An 18,005-nucleotide genomic window follows, 5' to 3' on the forward strand; every position below is an offset into this window, starting at 1 on the left:
GGGCTCACCACAACCCTGATCAAGCTGTTCTGACCGGGCAGTGATATCAGGGCTCTCTCAGCCTCATCCACCCCACAGGGTGTCTGTTGTGGGGAGAGGAAAGGGAAGGCGAATGGAAGCCGCTTTGAGGGTCCTTTGGGTAGAGAAAGGTTTGAGGTTTGATTTTGGAAAGCTCATACACCAAAAAATTTGTTGGTTTCTAAGGAGCTAATGGCCTTGAATCTAACTCCTGGACAAAGCAAGTTTCCCGCTTTTGTAGGTTTGAAAATATGTTTTAATCTGTGGGCGAGCCTTGATGTGCTTCCTCAGAATCTAGTCACCCAAATCCATGTAACTTGCTGGCCACCTTCCCGTCAGACGGAGGCCACCGGAGTCCCATGGGCCTCACGAAGGCTGCAGTTCAAACACGGGTTTGAAAACAGGGAACTTCATGAACTCAATGGCTGCTTGTCTGCATTCTCTTTCCTTGCTGCGTAGGACCAATTTAGAAGCCCTGCAGAAGAAGTTGGAAGAGTTAGAGTTGGATGAACAGCAGCGGAAACGCCTCGAGGCCTTCCTCACTCAGAAGCAGAAAGTCGGGGAGCTGAAAGATGACGATTTTGAGAAGATCAGTGAGCTGGGCGCAGGGAACGGCGGCGTGGTCTTCAAGGTGTCCCACAAGCCTTCCGGTCTCATCATGGCACGGAAGGTGAGCACTGCGGACTGAACTTACCTTGGGTCGAGTCCAAGATGGCTGTGGAGAGAAATGTGGGTTCTAGGTCTTTCCCCCTGTTTTTTGCAATGTTTATCCCAGAAAATCCTGAAATGCAACCACAGTGCTCTTGGGAGAGTGAAGTTCCATATGCCATATTCTTGTTCTATGCCATAACCATGTGCCTTTAAAGCAGAGGTAGTCAACCTGTGGTCCTACAGATGTTCATGGACTACAATTCCCATGAGCTCGTGGGAATAGTAGTCCATGAACATCTGGAGGACCACAGGTTGACTACCCCTGCCTTAAAGGATAAACTTCAAAATAAATCCCATAAGTCTGTGAAGGACATGATGTCAATTTTATTGTTTTATAGTTGATTCACCTGGAGATCAAGCCAGCGATTCGAAACCAGATCATCCGCGAACTGCAGGTCTTGCACGAATGCAATTCCCCCTACATAGTGGGTTTCTACGGAGCATTTTACAGCGACGGAGAGATCAGCATTTGTATGGAGCACATGGTAAGCCACTTTGTTGTCGAGTGTGTCTCTGGGGTCTGGAGAGCCTTCCCTGCTGAGCATTGCTTTGTGTTGGAGAGATCCGAAGAAGGGTGGTAAGGTGGAATAATAATAATAATAATAATAATAATAATAATAATAATAATAATAATAATAATAATAATAATAGTGTGCCATGATAGTGTGCCGGGCTTTCTTCTCGTAGTCCTGCCCATGAGGAGGAATCCCTGAGTTAAATAGTGCTAGCAAAACTTTGTTGCATGCAACCATAGGTCTTTGCAAACTCAAAACACACAAGAGTAAAATACATTTCAATAGAGCTCAAGCCACTGTAGAACACGAGAGGTGTATGTATATACAGGGGACACCATGTGGACTAGGATGAATGTTAAATATTCCAGGAAGGGCTGGCATGGCAGGGTTGGCACAAAAGCTCACCCATCTCCTCTTCGAGCCCTGCCTTGAAGATTGTTCCCTGCCCCACTGGTAAGATGGGGAACCTGAATTGTCTGTCTTTGTGGGTGGTAGAAATAGACACCCACACGTACTGAGAGAGAAAAGGTCTTCTCTCCCACCTACCAGCATATGAAATCTCCCTTCCTTCCCTTCCTCTTAGTCTTTTAATCTGTAACTTATTGCCAGGGGCAGATTTTGGTAACATGTCGAGCCCACAGCTGAATAATTACAAGGCACTGGCGAAGTCTGGCCCGCCATTTACTCATTGTTACTGAAACGAGATTGCTTTTTATTCACACAACCCCAAACATTTTTCATGGTTAACACCATTATTTTTAACTTCCTTTTCAACTCCGATAGGAAAAGTTAGCACTTCGTTCTTGACATCTGTCCGCCTTTGTTTGGCCAGATGGACCCTCCTCCTTGGAGCGAATCCTGTGCTCAAAAGTCATTCCAGCCCCTCGATCCTCTTCGCCTTGGAGGAGGTGTTGAACACTTCCACGGCTGTACCCAAATGTTGTTCACCGAACAGCTTCGGGGCTTAAGGGAAAGGTGCTGTCAAAAATAGGCTCTTGCAAGATCCCTCTCCCCCCCCCCCCCCGCCCGCCCGCAAGCACGAAGACATTATGCACAGTTATTTCTGTCCTTTAATAGAAGCCTTTATCTTCAGAGCCCCCTTTTTGTTCCTTATGTGCTGCTGCTAATAGGCCTTATGCAATGGGATGGGAGTTTGATTGCTTGCTAGAAGGGAAGTTGAACTGCAGGGAAAGCAAGCAAGGAATTAAAATGGAGGAGGGCGGGAGAGAGGAACGGAAGGGAGAGCTGTGGAGCTAGATGCGAAGGCAGGAGGACCTGCAGAGCAAAGAGTCGACAGAACATTGGATGGAGAACCTGATTCTGCAGAGGGGGCTGCCTGCCATCCTGGCTCAGCTGCCTCTTCAAACCTGCGCTGTGAACAAGGCCTGCTTAGAGAAGCCTGGCGGGTCTGTGCCGGCAGATTTTCAGAAACCTTTTCCTTCCCCCAAGATCGTCCCCTCCCTTTGCATTTTGAGCAGGAGAGCCGAGGGCGGCTCTGACGCTGAGTATCCTGACTGGGGCTGGTGCCCTTTAAAAGGTGTTTCTTTGCAAATCCCTGTTTGCCTGATAAAAGGAAAGCTGGGTTCGGAGGGGGGGGGTTAAAATGTATACTCCGTCTGTCATGCAAACGGCTGGATGTGTAGAACGTTCAGGTTGCTTTGCAGGCCTGGCAAGCGCCAGACCAAAATGGCTTTTAGAAAGAACCTCCTTTTGATGCTCAGAAACGACCTTCTAAAGCTGTTTGCAAAAGCAAAAATAAAGCTGGTCCTTCTGAAAGGGGGGGGGAGAGTACCCAGCTGCTTTTAATAGCAAGATGAGTGTGTACTCGACTGGTTTGGAAGTGGGAGGTTTATAATTTCTTCAGGTTGAATTCAGATTTTACGGGGTTCACCTAGGGTGAAGGCCGCTTATAAACACCAGGGATTGCACCCAAAGGATTTCCCAAGAGAGGTAGTGTTTCAGGCATTCCGGTGGGCCGCCGTGCTGGTCTGAAGCAGCAGGACAAAGCTGGAGTCCGGGGGCACCTTGAAGACCAACCGAGTCTGATTTTGGGGATAAGCTTTTGTGAGCACGCATGAAGAAGGGTGCGTGCAAACAAAGTTTAGGATTAAACTTTGTTGGCCTTAAAGATGCCAATAAAGAACTCTGCACAGGTAACAACACCAGGCGGCTCCAGGTGCTTTGTGTGGTTAAAAAGTTACAAGCAGGAATAGTTACTGGCCGTCTCTCTCTTACGCACTTGGCAGCTCCCTTTGCTTTGGCCCTGTTTTGTGGTGCTGTACCACAAAGTGTGTCTTTTGCCTCCATGTGTCAAGTTCCAGAGAAGCAGCAAAAAAAAAAACAAAAACACTAAAGCAGGGGTGGCTGAATTGTGGCCCTCTAGATGTGCGTGGACTACAATTCCCATGAGCCACTGCCATCACATTCACAGCACTGTCTGGCCACCCCTGCCCCAAAGAGTCATGTGGCACCTCCAACACTACCAGATTTATCGAGAAAACTTTTTTGTGTGTGGCTTGGAGCTCACTCAGTCTGATCAGACGACGTGGACTGTCGCCCACAGAAGCCACAAGAAATCTGCTGGCCTTGAAAGTGCCACGCGACTTAGTTTCCTTGCAGCCGAAATGATCCTCGGCTTCCTGTCTTGTAGGAGAGGCAGCCTGGCGCAGCGGTGGACTGTAATCTGGGGAACCGGAATTGATTCCCTCCTCCTCCTCCTCCATGTGCAGACAGCTGGCTGACCTTGGCTAGTCACAATTCTCTTAGAGCAGTTCTGCCAGAGCTCTCTCAGCCCCACCGACTTCACAGGGCATCCTGTTGTGGGAGAGGGAGGGAAGGCGATTGCAAAGCCACTTTGAGATGACTTCCGGTAGTGAAAAACAGGGTACAAACAAACAGCCTTTCTTCTTCTTTTTCTTCTTCGCAGTGGCATAACCAAGTTTCTTCTCCCTGTTTGTGAAGAAATCAAAATTTCTGACTCTTAGTTTTGTGAGGTGACTTCGGTTGAAAACCTGCTCTTGGCTGAACAGCAGCTTTTTGCTAAAAATATGCAGGGCTGGTGCCGTTCTTCCTCTCCCAGAGCTCTTAGCAACGGCAGCATATATTTAACTTTGCAAGGGGGTGTTTTGTGCTTCCTCACGCATCCACTCGTGTCCTGATCAGCCTGAGGCAGGCTTGCTCTGCGGCTGAATTCTACGTCCCGCCGGCTCTCTGGGCTGCCTCGGCCCCTTTTCCTTTGACCCGCGTGCTTCCTCATGATCCCCGGCACGTGTGCATCTGCAGCAGGAGCCAGAAATGTAGCATTTGGCGCTCTGTTGGTTACTGTAAATTTGACTCGTTGTCTGACTTCCTACCGCCTCTTCCATGTTCCTGCCATCGCTTCTTTCTCTACCTGTTGGATATGGCAGGTCCTTCAGTAGGTCTCCCTGCCCTCAGCCAAAGGCCTGGCTGGAAGAGCACTGCCTTACAGGCCCTGTAGAGAACTGTATTAGCTCCACAAGGCTCCTCGTCTCAGGTGACAGCTCATAGAGCTCCACATAAGACCCTGTTTTCTACCACTCTGAAGAAGTCTCAGAGCGGCTTGCATTCCCTTCCAAACTGACTCAGAGCCAGTGTGGTGTAGTGGTTAGGAGTGCGGACTTCTAATCTGACAGGCCGGGTTCGATTCTGCGCTCCCCCACATGCAACCAGCTGGGTGACCTTGGGCTCGCCACGGCACTGATAAAACTGCTCTGACTGAGCAGTGATATCAGTGCCCTCTCAGCCTCACCCACCCCACAGGGTGTCTGTTGTGGGGAGAGGAATGGGAAGGCGACTGTAAGCCACTTTGAGCCTCCTTCGGGTAGGGAAAAGCGGCATATAAGAACCAACTCTTCTTCTTCTTCCCACAAGTCCCCCTATAAGGTAGGTGAGGTTGAGAGAGCTCAGAGAGAACTGTGCCTGGCACAAGGTCACCCAGCAGGCTGCATCTGGAGGAGGAGTGGGGAATCAAACTTGGTTCTCCGGATTAGAGGCCGCCACCCTTAACCAGCTAGCTGGCTTATGGGTTTTGTAAGCCTTTTTCTCACACCGCACAGTATGTTTGCAATGCCGTCGACACGTTTAGGGAGAAATACGATTAATGCTCTGACTGTTTAAACATCTCTCTGTGACAGGACGGCGGCTCCTTGGATCAGGTCCTGAAAAAGGCTGGCAGGATCCCAGAACAGATCCTGGGCAAAGTTAGCATTGCTGTAAGTATGTCGTTTTGGCATCCGGGAAGCGGAATCTAAACGCAGCTGGCGACTGCAGATCCGAGTCCAGAAGGCAGGCAGATGGTGGTTTGGGTTTTTAAAATTTTTGTCTTAAAGCATGCTGAATGGTGGGCCAACCTGAGTAGGTTTGCAGGCATTGATTCCCGCCCACCCACCCCTTATTAAAAAGATGTCAACAAACAACATTAGCTGAGACGTCTCTTATCTTTTTTATAAGACAAGACGGACTTCTTTATTACAGGAAATCCATTCTAGATAGAGAAGCCGATGGAGTCCTACTCTAAGTAACTGGGATGGACAGAGGTGCAGGAATCTGTCCTGATTTCCTGGTGCCAAGGATGGAGAGCCTGGCGGTCATTTCGAGAGAGGCGTTAGAAGATGGAAGGAAAGTCCTTCTGTCTTCTTCTGAGGACCTATCTTGCACACACTGCCAGACTCAAAGATGGAGAGTCTGGTTTAGTGTGTCCTTGTTTGTGTATAGCCTGTGAATGTCCCCAATATGGACAGACACCTCTGTCGGATTGTAAGACCTCTGATGTTCAGAGCTGCTACAGCCGCCTTCTGAGACTGCTCTTGGACTCTACGTAGGGGTGGCCAAACTGGGTCTCTCCAGATGTCCATAGACTACAGATCCCCTGACTCTGCAATAAAGGGGATCAGATTAGAGGGGTCTGGCCCTCTGATTCCAAGCACATGGTGGGTCCCAGTCTGTACTTAGCAGAGCAGTTAGGTTTTGTTCCGATTAAAAAGACATACCTGTAACTTTTGAAAAAAATGTGCAAGCTATGTTTATCAATTCCATTTTAAAAAATAAATAATATTAAGCTCTACTTTGGCTTGCAGGTAATAAAAGGTCTCACGTACCTGAGAGAGAAACATAAGATAATGCATAGAGGTAAGAATGTTTTGGCCTATATTAATTGGGAGTATTACAACTGGAAGTAATCATCTGTCTATATACATCAGCTTGATGAATATGCCAATTTTTGTCCATGGAGCTCAAAAGTGCTGGGCGTGTCATCTTTCCCCTCCGCACCCTGTCTTCTCTCCCCACCATAACCCTGCAGTGTAGGAGAGAAAGCAGATTCCCAGTGACCACCCAGTCTGTTTTGTGGCTGAGTAGAAATTTGAACTTGTGTCTCCTTGGCCTAATCTGACACCCTGGTCTGACCACTCGGCTTTGAAGCCAATAGACTTTCTGTCCCCAGGAAAGGGGACTGGCCAGTGATTCAGCATGGGGCTGGGTAAGACGGAAAGCTTCACATCATTGAATGTTATGCTCATTCTCTCCTTGTAAGTTTGGCTCCCCCCACCCCTGCCAGCTTGCCACCGTGAACCTCAGCGGTTAGATAATGGCAGGGCAGGCTCTTGTCTTGGCATGACTTCTCCCAGACCCCCTTGGGGCAAAGTCCTCCACTGTGCTTATCTGCCCTGAAGTGCTGTTTTCCAGAGAGGGTTAGCATTTCCCCGCTTCCTCCTGTCAGCCATTATTGGGTGTTTGGGCACAAGAGATCGATAAAACCGGGGGGGTGGGGGGGTAAAGGGAGGCAGCCGGAGCAAATGACTGGGGGAAGAAAGGGCTGGAAGAGCCGGCCGGCTTGCTGGAAGAAGAGGGTTGTTAATTAACGCTCTCAGCGTTGCCGGCAAGCCTTCTTCCCCTCGGGATCGCCTTCGGGGATCATGTTTCTGCTGGGGAACCGGCCGGCCGCTGTGCTTTGCTGCAGGCGCCCTGAATGCCTGCAATGCGATCTCTTCCCAGTTGCTGGGCTTCCTTTCTTCCGGCTGTTCTCGAGCCAAGCACTGTCTAAAATTCAAAACGCCGTATCAACACTGAAATGAATGACATTTGCCCCCCCTGGGCTTTGTGGAAAATGCTCAGCCTCGGACTTCCGCTGGGCAGATGGAGGACCTTTGCCAAGGTTTCTAACCGGAGGATGCAACGTCCTGCCAGGAATTCCTCCAGCCAAGTACGCAGTGCTAATAGGCAGAATATTAAATATACTTTCATCATACGTTCAAAGAGGTTAAAATGCCATTTAAATGTCCCATTCTAAAGGTTTGTTTCCGCTTCCTCCTTGGTGGAACACCAGAATGGGAATAAGGTAGTTATCCAGATTCCATATATATGAAAAATAATTTTTTTAAAAAGATATTTTTGATGTTTATCAGATCGTTATTTTCTCCCTCCCCCCCTTAACATTATAGGTTCACATTGCATTTTATGTGGTTTTGCTCCAATCTGTATATGATGAGTTTTTCATATATGTTTATATTTAATTTATAGAGGGCTCAACTTGAATCTTGAGGAAACATGTTTGGTTCTTGTTTATGGAAATAATGTGTACCTTTTAACCCATATTTATATATTCGTATCTGTATTAGGCATTGGGAAATATGCAGAAACTTTAGAATGTGGTTTTTAGATGATATTTTAACACCTTTGAGTGTATAATTGAAATATTTTATATTTTGTATATTAGCACAGGGTACTGATCTACCATTTAATTTCATTTTGGTCACAACGTTTTTTGGTTACCCTTCTTGTGCAGGGTCATGGTTCCCAAGAGCCACATGGTGTAGTGGCTAAAGAGTGTCACACTCTAATCTGGAGGCCTGGGTTCGATTCCCCATTCCTCCTCCCATGAAGCCAGCTGGGTGCCTTTGGGCTAGTCACAGTTCTTGCAGAGCTCCCTCAACCTCACTTACCGCATAGGGTGTCTGTTGTGGGGAGAGAAAGGGGAAGGTGTTTGTAAGCTTTGAGACTCCTTTGGGTAGTGAAAACCGGTGTATAAGAACCAACTCTTTCTTCTTCTAAGACCAACAAATTTTAATTCTGAATCTAAGCTTTTGTGTGCATACACACTTCTTCAGATACAAATTCTTTATTATTATTTATTAGCATACAACATCTGTTAAACATCTTTATTATTATGTAACCTAATTTACTGCTCACCCTTTATCTGTACGTATGGACTGGTAACTTCCATTTCAATGTATCTGAAGAAATGTGTATGCACACAAAAACTTATACCTTGAGTAAAGCTTTGTGAGTCTTAAAGGTGTCCCTGGACTTTCTTCTCCTCCTTCAGACGAATATGGTGACCCACCGGAATATCTGTCAAAGTAAAGCAATGGCTGACGACAACATTGTGGGTCCAGGAAGGGGGAAACGGATGCAGTTAAAAAGTCGAGCTGCAACCAATAAAAATCGGTGCAGGAAGACCCCTGCCCAAATGTCTCATGTTGCACTTAACATCTTCATAGACAAAGGACCTCCATTGCACCCCTCTGATTTGCCTAATGGGTGTATGCTGCAAACCCAAGGTGCATAGATGGGGCAAGTTATGCATCTTTGCAGATGTCAGATGAAGAGCCCCAACCTCAGAAGGACTGAAACAGGGAGCTGCACGATGGGAAGTGACTTTTCCAGAGTCCCCTTCCTTACCGGGTTCGCAAAGAGGGTGCTACAAAGCCGAAGGAAGTCTGAGCCTTCCCCACCCCACCCCACCCAAAGAGAACTCTGCACCCACGAGAAGATCTCCTGTGTGGCGGCTTCTCTCGGTCCCTTGACCTCTGCACCCTGTTGGGTGGGCCTTTTCTCCCTGCATTCAGCAGCTACTCGTTGAATAAGGCTGAGCAGATGGCTAATGGCTTCAGAAGAGCTCCGTTCTGCGACACGGCACGTTACGCCTACAGCATACAAGCTGGAAAGAGCGGGGCCCGGTGCTTGAGCATTCACAAAGAGTCAGTCCCCAGTTGCCTAGTTACTGGTTTAAGAAAGCAGCGCCGCTGAACATATTCATGCGCTCATGACAGGTCAGACAAGAAGAAGAGTCGGGTTTTGTATCCTGCTTTTCACTACCCGGAGGAGTTCCAGAAAGAAACATCTTTCCCTCCCTTCCCCTACAACAGATATCCTGTGAGTTAGGTGGGGCTGAGAGAGTTCTGACAGAACTGCCCTGTGGGGAAAGCTCTAAAGAGAACTGTGACTAGAAAGTGCCACTCGTAACCATGACACCTGGCTGTGTTTTCTCCACGGAGTCTTTGCAGTGGCAAAAAATTAAAATGAAGTGATACCATCCATTCCCCAGAACCCAGAAATTTCTTATGCCAAGTCAGAACATTGATACAGAAGCCTTATGGGCTTTTCAAGTGAGGATGTTAGTCTTTTAAGGTTAGGACTGGCTAGTCTGCCTGTGAGGTAGGAGGGGCCAAGAGAGCTCTAAGAGAACTGCTCTGCAAAAACAGCTCAAAGAGAAGTGATTAGCCCAAGGTCCCCCAACTGGCTGCATGTGGAGGAGGAGTGGGGAATCAAACCTGGTTCTCCAAATCGGAGGCTGCTGCTCTTAACCACGCGGGCTCTCAATGCCCGTCTTTTTATATGCCGCCCACCCTCTTCTCCCTAGATGTTAAGCCATCCAACATTCTGGTAAACTCCAGAGGGGAGATCAAGCTTTGTGATTTCGGTGTCAGTGGGCAACTGATCGATTCCATGGCCAACTCCTTCGTGGGCACCCGGTCGTACATGTCGGTAAGTAGCGGGGATCAAGCCCCAGGTTCATATTGTAATAGCTCTTGTATTGACCTTCCATGTTTTACAAGTGTGTGCATGCGCTACAAGCAGTGCGCATGATACCACTTAAGCTCTGATCTGGCAGGGCTCCTCCTGTGTTTTTACGAAGGCCTCAGTCTCCAGAGGAACTGGCTGGCCCCTGTGTGAGGCAGGATGCTGGACTAGATGGACCCTCCCTGGTCGGATCCAGCAGGGCTCTTCTGAGGTCCTTATGACAGATACTGGTGGAATTAAACTTTGCCAAGAAGCTGTACTCTGTGCACTTAATGTGATGGCTGGGGGCTAGGGAGAGATCTGGCTAAATCCTAACTTTTCTGCTCTCCCTCCCTCCCTCTTCCCTATGGCTGTGTCTTTCCAGCTCTGCTTGAGTGGTCGCTAGCCAAGTCAGCAGGTGTCCGAGCTGAAGGGCGTCCGAATTTCCTGTGGCACCAAAGTTAAACAGATGGCCAGCCTCGGGGCTGATAGACGGGCGTTCTAGGAATTAAAAATGAAAGCTGGTCCTTTTCTTTAGCGTTTATGGAGTCATTAACAGCTCCACATTCCTGGAGGTTTCCCGGCCTCGCAGTTTCCTAGCTATTCATCACAGTAAAACTGAAAAAGCAGCCTAAGTATAGATGGATGCCTTCATGGAATCAGATTTCCACCAACACCGCCTGGCCCAGGTTACGGCTGAGTTTCTCAGACGCCCAGAGCCGTTCGGCATTTGTTTTTGTCCTTTTGTCCACGCAGCCCGAAAGACTACAAGGGACTCACTATTCGGTACAGTCGGACATCTGGAGCATGGGTCTCTCTCTGGTGGAAATGGCCATCGGCAGGTACCCGATCCCTCCGCCCGATTCGAAAGAGCTGGAGCTCATGTTCGGCTGCCCCATCGGGGGCGACTCTCCCATCGCAGAGACATCGCCCAGGCTCAGGACACCAGGCAGGCCCACGAGCGGTAAGAGCACGCCTGGAAACTGCCAAAAGAGGTGGGCCAACACAGCTGCTGGCCAGCTGCCGTCCTACCTTGAACCCTTCGTGCAGAAGCCTGGAGAGGCTCAGGGGTGGCCAAGCTGGCCTGCAGTGCAGCAGTGAAATTTGAGTCCAGGGCAGTCTTAGCAAGAAGCAAGAGTTTCAAGGTGGGAGCCTTCCACACACCAGCACCACAAATACATGACAAAGGGAGCGTTGATTCCCAAAAGCTTACACACACACACACACAAATGTGTGGGTCTCTAAGATACCCCCAGAATTGACTCTAGCTGTAATGAGCTTGAAATTTAAAAGAGGCATCCGTTTGAGAGAACAGCTCTATTAGTCTATAGCAGGGGTAGTCAAACTGTGTCCCTCCAGATGTCCATGGACTACAATTCCCAGGAGCCCCTGCCAGCATTCGCTGGCAGGGGCTCCTGGGAATTGTAGTCCATGGACATCTGGAGGGACACAGTTTGACTACCCCTGGTCTATAGCAAGGGTGGACAAACTGAGGCACTCCAGAAGTCCATGGACTACAATCCCCATGAGATGGCAGGGGCTCATGGGAATTGTAGTCCATGGACTTCTGGAGAGCCACAATGTGGCCACCTCTGCCCTAGCCGAAGAGGGCAAGAGTGACTAGCATTTCCCTTAAGAGCAGCAAGGCCAAATTTGCATCCTTGAGGTGGACGCTCTTTTCTAGCCTCTCTTCCTGCTCCCTCTCTGCTAAGGTGGACAGCAAAGTCTTCTGGTTTTTGCCACACTGCCTGGCAAGCGTCACAGTATGTTTTTCTTTTAAGCAATAAGTGCTTGTAAAAGCTCCGTGGTCTTTTTATTGAACATGTGATGACGCATTTCTTAATCAAATAACAGCTGGGCTTAATGAGGATATATAAATATCTTGCTTGAGAAGGGGGCAACATCCAACTGAGCCTCCTTGTAGATTTCCACCTCTGTCTTTTCAGCCTACGGCTCTGAAACCCGGCCCCCGATGGCCATCTTCGAACTCCTAGACTATATCGTCAATGAGGTAAGTGTGCTGGGGGGGGGGGGTGGCTGTGTTGTGTTTCATGCCTCTTGGAAAGCAGACTTTTTATTAGTGCCAGTTGAGCGGGGAAAGGGTTTCCCCCCTAGCCGGCAAAGCAGGATTTTCATGAATTCCATGTGCAAATTGGCCCTCATTCAGGGGTGGCCAAACTGGCTCTCCAGAAGACTCGGTCACGTACTGTCACAGAGAAAGCCTCTTTTCTTAACCACGGCTCCTCTGCCCAAGGAGTTTTCACGTCCCCACCACTTGGTTGCATCAGACGTCTCTTTCAGCTTCCAGGAGGGCAAAAGGATAGCTTGGGAGGTGGCTCTGCTTGCCACTCTGATTTCTGTTTGGTTTCCTGGTTTTTCAGCCCCCTCCGAAGCTTCCCAGTGGCGTCTTCAGCCTAGAATTCCAGGACTTTGTGAACAAATGGTGAGTCTGGTTGTGGGCAGGATGGAGCTTTCGGAAGCCTTCTTCCAGGGCTCGCTTTGGTGCCTGCTGTGGAAAACGTCCAGCCGGCCCCCCTCACTGGCATAAGCACAGCACAGTCTAGCTGGAAGCTCTTTGGCACGATCCCCGGTGCAGACAGGTGGGCAAGAGAGCTGTGCTGTCTGGGGAGGGAAGTCAGGCCTTAAACTTGCCTGTGCCGCGGACACAAAGATTTCTAGCAGATGCGAATCGGTAACAGCCACAGAAACGTGACTCCCTTTTCCCCCCACCTCCTAGCTTGATCAAAAACCCAGCCGAGCGGGCGGATCTCAAACAGCTCATGGTGAGTGGAAATGGGCTCCTTTGGTTACACACCCCGAGCTTTCCTGAGATGCTCTCTGGCCTTTGGCTGCATGAAGAGGAGCCCTCTGCCCAGGAGGATTCTTTGGGGCTCCTCTCCGGAGATGAACACGCTCCCTGCTCCCCCGCCCCCCCCCCCATTGTTCCCACACTCCCCCCTATTAATCCCCAGGCCGTTCCTTTGGCCCCCTCCAGGTCCACACGTTCATCAAGAGATCGGACGCGGAAGAAGTGGACTTTGCGGGCTGGCTGTGTTCCACCATCGGCCTCAACCAGCCGAGCACCCCGACCCACGTAGGCTGAGCTCTGGCCTCGGGCACCACCCCCTGGAACCCTCCCAGTGCCGTTGCCCTGCGCCCTTCATTCCACACGAGACCCGATGGGGACCTGTCGAAACACACGGGAGCAACGCTTGGTGAACCTGTCCCATCCCAAACCGCCCGCGTGTCCGAATGATGCTGTTTTGGTCCCCCTTTGCGAAGCTAATGTGTATTCTCTCTTCCCCTTCCCCTCTCTCTCCCCACCCCTGGCACCAATGGACGATCTTGCTCTACTGGACATGTGCCAAATTCTTTCCCATGTTCACCTCTCCCTCTTTCTCTCTGAGTCTAAATCAACAGGTTTGGTTGGCTGCCTCTTGCTCCCTGCCTGATCACATCCAGAATGGAGGGATCCCCTAGGAGCACTCGTCTCCCTGTCCCGCTAGGGTGTTTTGATCTTGAGCCTTTCGTCCCTTGGTGGTACTTTGTTGGTCTCCCGAGCAAAACAGCTGGGCCCCTCCCTTCGCTTCGGTGCCTGCTCCCCCCCCCCCCCGCCAGAGGCTTCAGTCTGCTCAGAGGGGCTCTCCCTGAACGTGAGCAGAGCTTTCTCTCCGCACCCCCCGACAACACGTTGGCGTTTCCCCTATTTATTTCTTTCTAAGTGTCTTGATGGATGGCTCAAGGCTGAGTCGAGCTGCCGTCTTGTATTTTGAGTCCGGGGGAAGCGGCCTCCGACGGAATCCCAAATGAAGGCGCGCCGTCAGGAGCGTGGCTCCCTTTCGCGCTCCGCCGAACTTTCCCGGACACGACAACCGTGCAGACTTCTGTGTTTGAAAATCCTTTTGGTCATTTTATTCTTTCAGATGTTGAACATTTCCACCTTACAATAAATATATTACGAGGTTTCTTCGGGGAATGGATTATTGTTTGAAAACAGAAACAAACAAACCCAAATTGAGTAGGAATTGCCGTTGGACGGCATCAGTCCCAAAACTGGGTGTCCCCCCCACCCCAGCATGTGTTACAAATACCACTTCCACACCAGCACCACAAAAAGAGGTAACAGGTTCCTACCAGCTGGCTGTTCAAGTACCTCAGGAGAAAGGGAACACAAGTGCAGAAGGGAAACAAGCAGGCGAGAGACGAACCCCCACCCCACCTCCTGTCACCCAACGCATGACAGCAGACCACGAACCAGCTGACAGGGCTCCCCACCCCCAGAACTGCTCTTAGCACACGCACACGCACACACACACTGCCCAGTACAAAGCCCATCCATGTTTGAGAAAACACGAGGAGGCCCATTTCAACAAAGTCTGTGTAGGTGAGCAGAGAAAAAGGAGGAGGAGGAGGAGGGAGGGATTACTTGTCACAAGTTCTGTAGCTACGGCCTCAACAAAAAGCTCCTCGCAGAGAAGACTGTGAAGATCTACTCTCCAGGGTGCATCACATGTCCCGCCCTCCCCAAACTCACATTAGCAAAAAGTCCTCCAAGACATTACGTTGCCCCTCCGCCCCATGCCCGGCAGTGAAGAGGGACTGCAAACACAGCCCACTGATAACATTTAAGTGTTCCGAGTTTTATGCTACGAACCCTGATGGTTGGAACTTAGGGGACTTGTTCTCTACTCGCAGTGGTTCAGGGGGGAAATGCACCCAAAGGGTCCCAAGCTGAGCTCCTTCCCTTTGGATCCTGGCCTTTCCAGCTGTTTTCTGATTTTTGCCTGCAGAAGAGCGCCTTCAAAGTTAGATTGTGTTATTGCTGTGGGAACTGCAGGGTGTGATTCCCAGATGCTACTTGGCTCTAGTAGTTGTCCTTTAAAAAAAATCATGCTACATTAGAAATGTGTTCTCCCCACACCCTCACCTCTGTTCCGCCCACTCCTCCCCACGATGTTATCAGTGTCTCCAGAGACCTCTGGGGTCCCCCAGTGGCAGCTGTGAGCGCCATTCTGTTGCTGTAGCACCAAGCAAAACTTGTTTGCTCGAACGTCAGACGGGGAAGTTCCTGAGCTTGGGATAAAAAGGTACTCCGTCTGTGGCGCGCCTCCCTTTAGGAGTCCGATTCTTCCTCCTCTTCTTCCTCCTCTTCCCCAACATGCATTTGTAGCTGCAGTTTAGTTTGATTAATAGTGGCTTCGTTGTCCATCTGTCCAAGAGGAAACAGGAGAAAATGCCGGTTAAGGTAGAGGAAGGGATGCTTAAACACACCAGACATGCCAGTTTTTATAAATGACATTTCTGTTTACATTGAATGTCCGACTCCAGTGGAGGCTAGCTGGGGGCTTAGGCCTTGCTCTAATTCTCAAGAAAGTACTGGCTGCTCTACAGCCACAGCTTTAATGGGCCTGTCGTGCAGCATGGCGGGAGAGATGACCACCTTACTTTGCACAAAGGAAGAGAATGAAAACTGCCACAAACAGAGGTCAGCAGAGGGAACCTGAACCCAGCACTCCTCCAGCTGACTCCTGGATGCCATTTTGCTCACAACAGACTTACGTTCTGATGTTCATCCAACAGCGCTGCCGAAGATACCGTCACATTCCCTTCCCTGGCGCTGATCATAGACTGGAGGGCCAGTTCTTCCACCTGGAAACAGTTGACAGCTGTGAAACTCTCAAGGTTAACAAGCTCTTTGGTTTACTTGCTCTGTTGATTCCCCCCTTTCCCAATGGAAATGTCACAAGCAGCTCACAGCATCGTTTTGACCTATTTTATCTTCACAACAACCCTGTGATGTAGGTTAGGCTGGTCGTGTGTGAATGGCCCCAGGCCCCTCAGCAACCTCCTAGGACAGAGGGGAGGTTCAAACCTGTGCCTTCCAGGGAACAGGCACTCCAATCACCACACCACACCACCTCAAGCAACACACTGTCCGTGACTCTTTTTCTGAGAAAAATTAGGCCAAAGTGGTGTTCAGGACTCACTATCACTTGAATTAATGTTTCGCTTTTTCTATGTAATTACTGAAATAAAGAAAACGGCCAATCAGGAGCAAAGCGAATTATCACAAACGAAGAAAGCCCCAGTTCGCTCAAATTAAGCCACGTTGAGTGGAGGACAAACACTGCAGTGCCTCAAGCAAGACTGGGAACACTTGTAATAATAGGTAGAACAGCAAATAGGCAGAAAAAACGACTCGTGGACAGAAACCAAGCGGCTTACAGAGGAAAACAGAAGCAACTCCTCCCAAGCCCCATTTCAGCTCGTGAGGCAAAATAAACAAGGGAATTTAGCTTCTGCAAGCCCAATGGAGGCTAAGATCATCAAGCACGCCAAAGGGGCTAGAAACTTGTTCCTTGTTTCCATTTTAAATGAAATCTGCCAGGGAAAGAATGCTCATTTCTGCACCAAATGCTGATCCCAGAGAGAGGCTTTGTGGGCACAGGAGCTGTGCTCAGCCTGGGCTGCAGGGGCCGGCCGACATCCGAATATGTGCACACCACTAAGCTTCTGTTCTAATCCCTTCCGGAAAGCACATTCCATGCCTATTTACGAGGCTGCCCCTTTCTGTGTGCATCTGGCTGGCTCGCCGGCTCCTTCATGCCACATGTCTTAGCACCCCGTGGACAGCTGTACTAATGCTTGCAAAAACCGTGTGGCATTTCAACAAACTATGCAAACAACCGCTTCGGCATGAAGCCGTTTGAGCCCTTTTATGGCTTTCCAGGGAGGCCTCCCTTTCTTCACGTCTGTGTGTGCGTGTGACCAAGGGCCTCGCTCTGTCTTTTAGGGAAGGCTCCACAGCAGAGCCATAGCTTGGCATGCACAGAGTCCCCGGCAGCATCTCCAGTTAAAAGGACCAGGCAGGAGGGGATGGGGAAGAACTCAGTGACAGAGCCTGTGCTTGGCAGGCAGAAGGTCCCCGGTTCGATCCCCGCCACCTGCAGCCCACTCTGCTTGGCCACAAGAATCACAGAATAATAGAGTTGGAAGGGACCTCATGGGTCATCTAGTCCAGCCCCCTGCACTATGCAGGTCACTCACAACCCTCTCGCTCATCCACTTTTTGCTTCTGGGTTCAATCCCTGGGAGCATCGCAAGCCAAAAGGACCAAGCAGGAGGGGATGGGGAAGAGCTCAGTGGCAGAGCTCCGCTTGGCAGGCAGAAGGTCCCGGGTTCGATCCCCGCCACCTGCATCCCAAAGGACCAGGCGGGAGGGGATGCTCAAGACTTGGCTTTGCAGAGCAGCTGCCAGCCCGAGCAGCAAGGCCGACCACGAGGGCCGGCGGGTCTGACTGAGCCCAGGGGAGCATCACGTGCACGCGCCCTCTTCCTCCCGTCCCCCCCCCCGAATTGCGTGCACGCGCCTGGCGATTAGCATATGCAAATGCCCCCCCCCACCCCCCGGACCTTGAGGCGGTTGAGCTGGTCGTGCAGCGCCGCCTTGACCCGCAGCAGCGTCTCCTCCTCCTTGCGCAGCTCCTGCAGGCGGCTCAGCATCCTCCCGCCGTCGCTCCCCGCCTCGGCCGGCGCGCGCAGATGACGTCAGCGCCCCGCGCCCGCTCACGGCACAGCGCCCCGCAGGGAGGCCGGCGCCATCTTGCGGGAGGGCGGAAGCGGGGCCCGGCTTCCGGCGGGGGGGGCGGCCCACGTGGCGGCCCCGGAAAGGTTGCCATGTCCCGCCGGGGAGACTCCTGGAGGTTGGGAGAGGTGGCCTGCGGCCCCCATGGCAAAACCATAACTTTTCCCCAGAACAGAAATCTTGATTAAGACCCAACCTGGCAGCCAGGACCCCTACTTATGAGACCCTCCCCCAGCCATGAAAGTGGCCAGCTCCCTCCCCCCCAAATTCCTTAGAAAAGGTTGGCACTTCCTCCTTGGTACAAAGGAGGCACAAAGTAAAATGTAACAGCCAAACTATGCAGGAAGTTTGGACTTGAAAGGGTAGTCACGTAGCTC

General features: G+C 50.6%; 2 protein-coding genes across 2 annotated transcripts in view; one reads left to right on the forward strand and one right to left on the reverse strand.

The window, feature by feature from the left end:
- Window positions 1-14,010, forward strand: part of MAP2K1 (mitogen-activated protein kinase kinase 1) — a 27,485-nt gene extending 13,475 nt beyond the window's left edge. Inside the window, exons 2-11 of the mRNA XM_077317472.1 lie at window positions 478-688; window positions 1,068-1,214; window positions 5,399-5,476; window positions 6,341-6,392; window positions 9,904-10,028; window positions 10,800-11,007; window positions 11,990-12,054; window positions 12,425-12,486; window positions 12,781-12,826; window positions 13,039-14,010. Of these exons, the coding sequence (XP_077173587.1) occupies window positions 478-688; window positions 1,068-1,214; window positions 5,399-5,476; window positions 6,341-6,392; window positions 9,904-10,028; window positions 10,800-11,007; window positions 11,990-12,054; window positions 12,425-12,486; window positions 12,781-12,826; window positions 13,039-13,146 (1,102 nt within the window). The 3' untranslated portion in view covers window positions 13,147-14,010. The remainder of the gene's footprint in view (window positions 1-477; window positions 689-1,067; window positions 1,215-5,398; window positions 5,477-6,340; window positions 6,393-9,903; window positions 10,029-10,799; window positions 11,008-11,989; window positions 12,055-12,424; window positions 12,487-12,780; window positions 12,827-13,038) is intronic.
- SNAPC5 (small nuclear RNA activating complex polypeptide 5) lies at window positions 13,926-17,615 on the reverse strand. Its single transcript, XM_077317473.1, has 3 exons — window positions 17,457-17,615; window positions 15,603-15,692; window positions 13,926-15,252 (listed from the first exon to the last, which is right to left on the reverse strand). The coding sequence occupies exons 1-3, from the start codon at window positions 17,544-17,546 to the stop codon at window positions 15,157-15,159; spliced, it is 276 nt and encodes a 91-aa protein (XP_077173588.1). The 5' UTR covers window positions 17,547-17,615; the 3' UTR covers window positions 13,926-15,156.
- Between the last annotated feature and the right edge of the window lie 390 nt (window positions 17,616-18,005).

Source organism: Paroedura picta, chromosome 18 (assembly GCF_049243985.1).
Source record: "Paroedura picta isolate Pp20150507F chromosome 18, Ppicta_v3.0, whole genome shotgun sequence".
Lineage (NCBI taxonomy): Eukaryota > Metazoa > Chordata > Lepidosauria > Squamata > Gekkonidae > Paroedura > Paroedura picta.

Excerpts from the sequence above, each read along its gene's own strand:
- SNAPC5 (XM_077317473.1), bottom strand. The coding sequence starts at position 17,546 with ATGCTGAGCCGCCTGCAGGAGCTGCGCAAGGAGGAGGAGACGCTGCTG. Across the intron at positions 15,693-17,456 it reads ACCAGCTCAACCGCCTCAAG|GTGGAAGAACTGGCCCTCCA; the intron begins GTCCGGGGGGTG and ends AACTGTTTCCAG. Across the intron at positions 15,253-15,602 it reads TGTTGGATGAACATCAGAAC|ATGGACAACGAAGCCACTAT; the intron begins GTAAGTCTGTTG and ends CCTCTTGGACAG.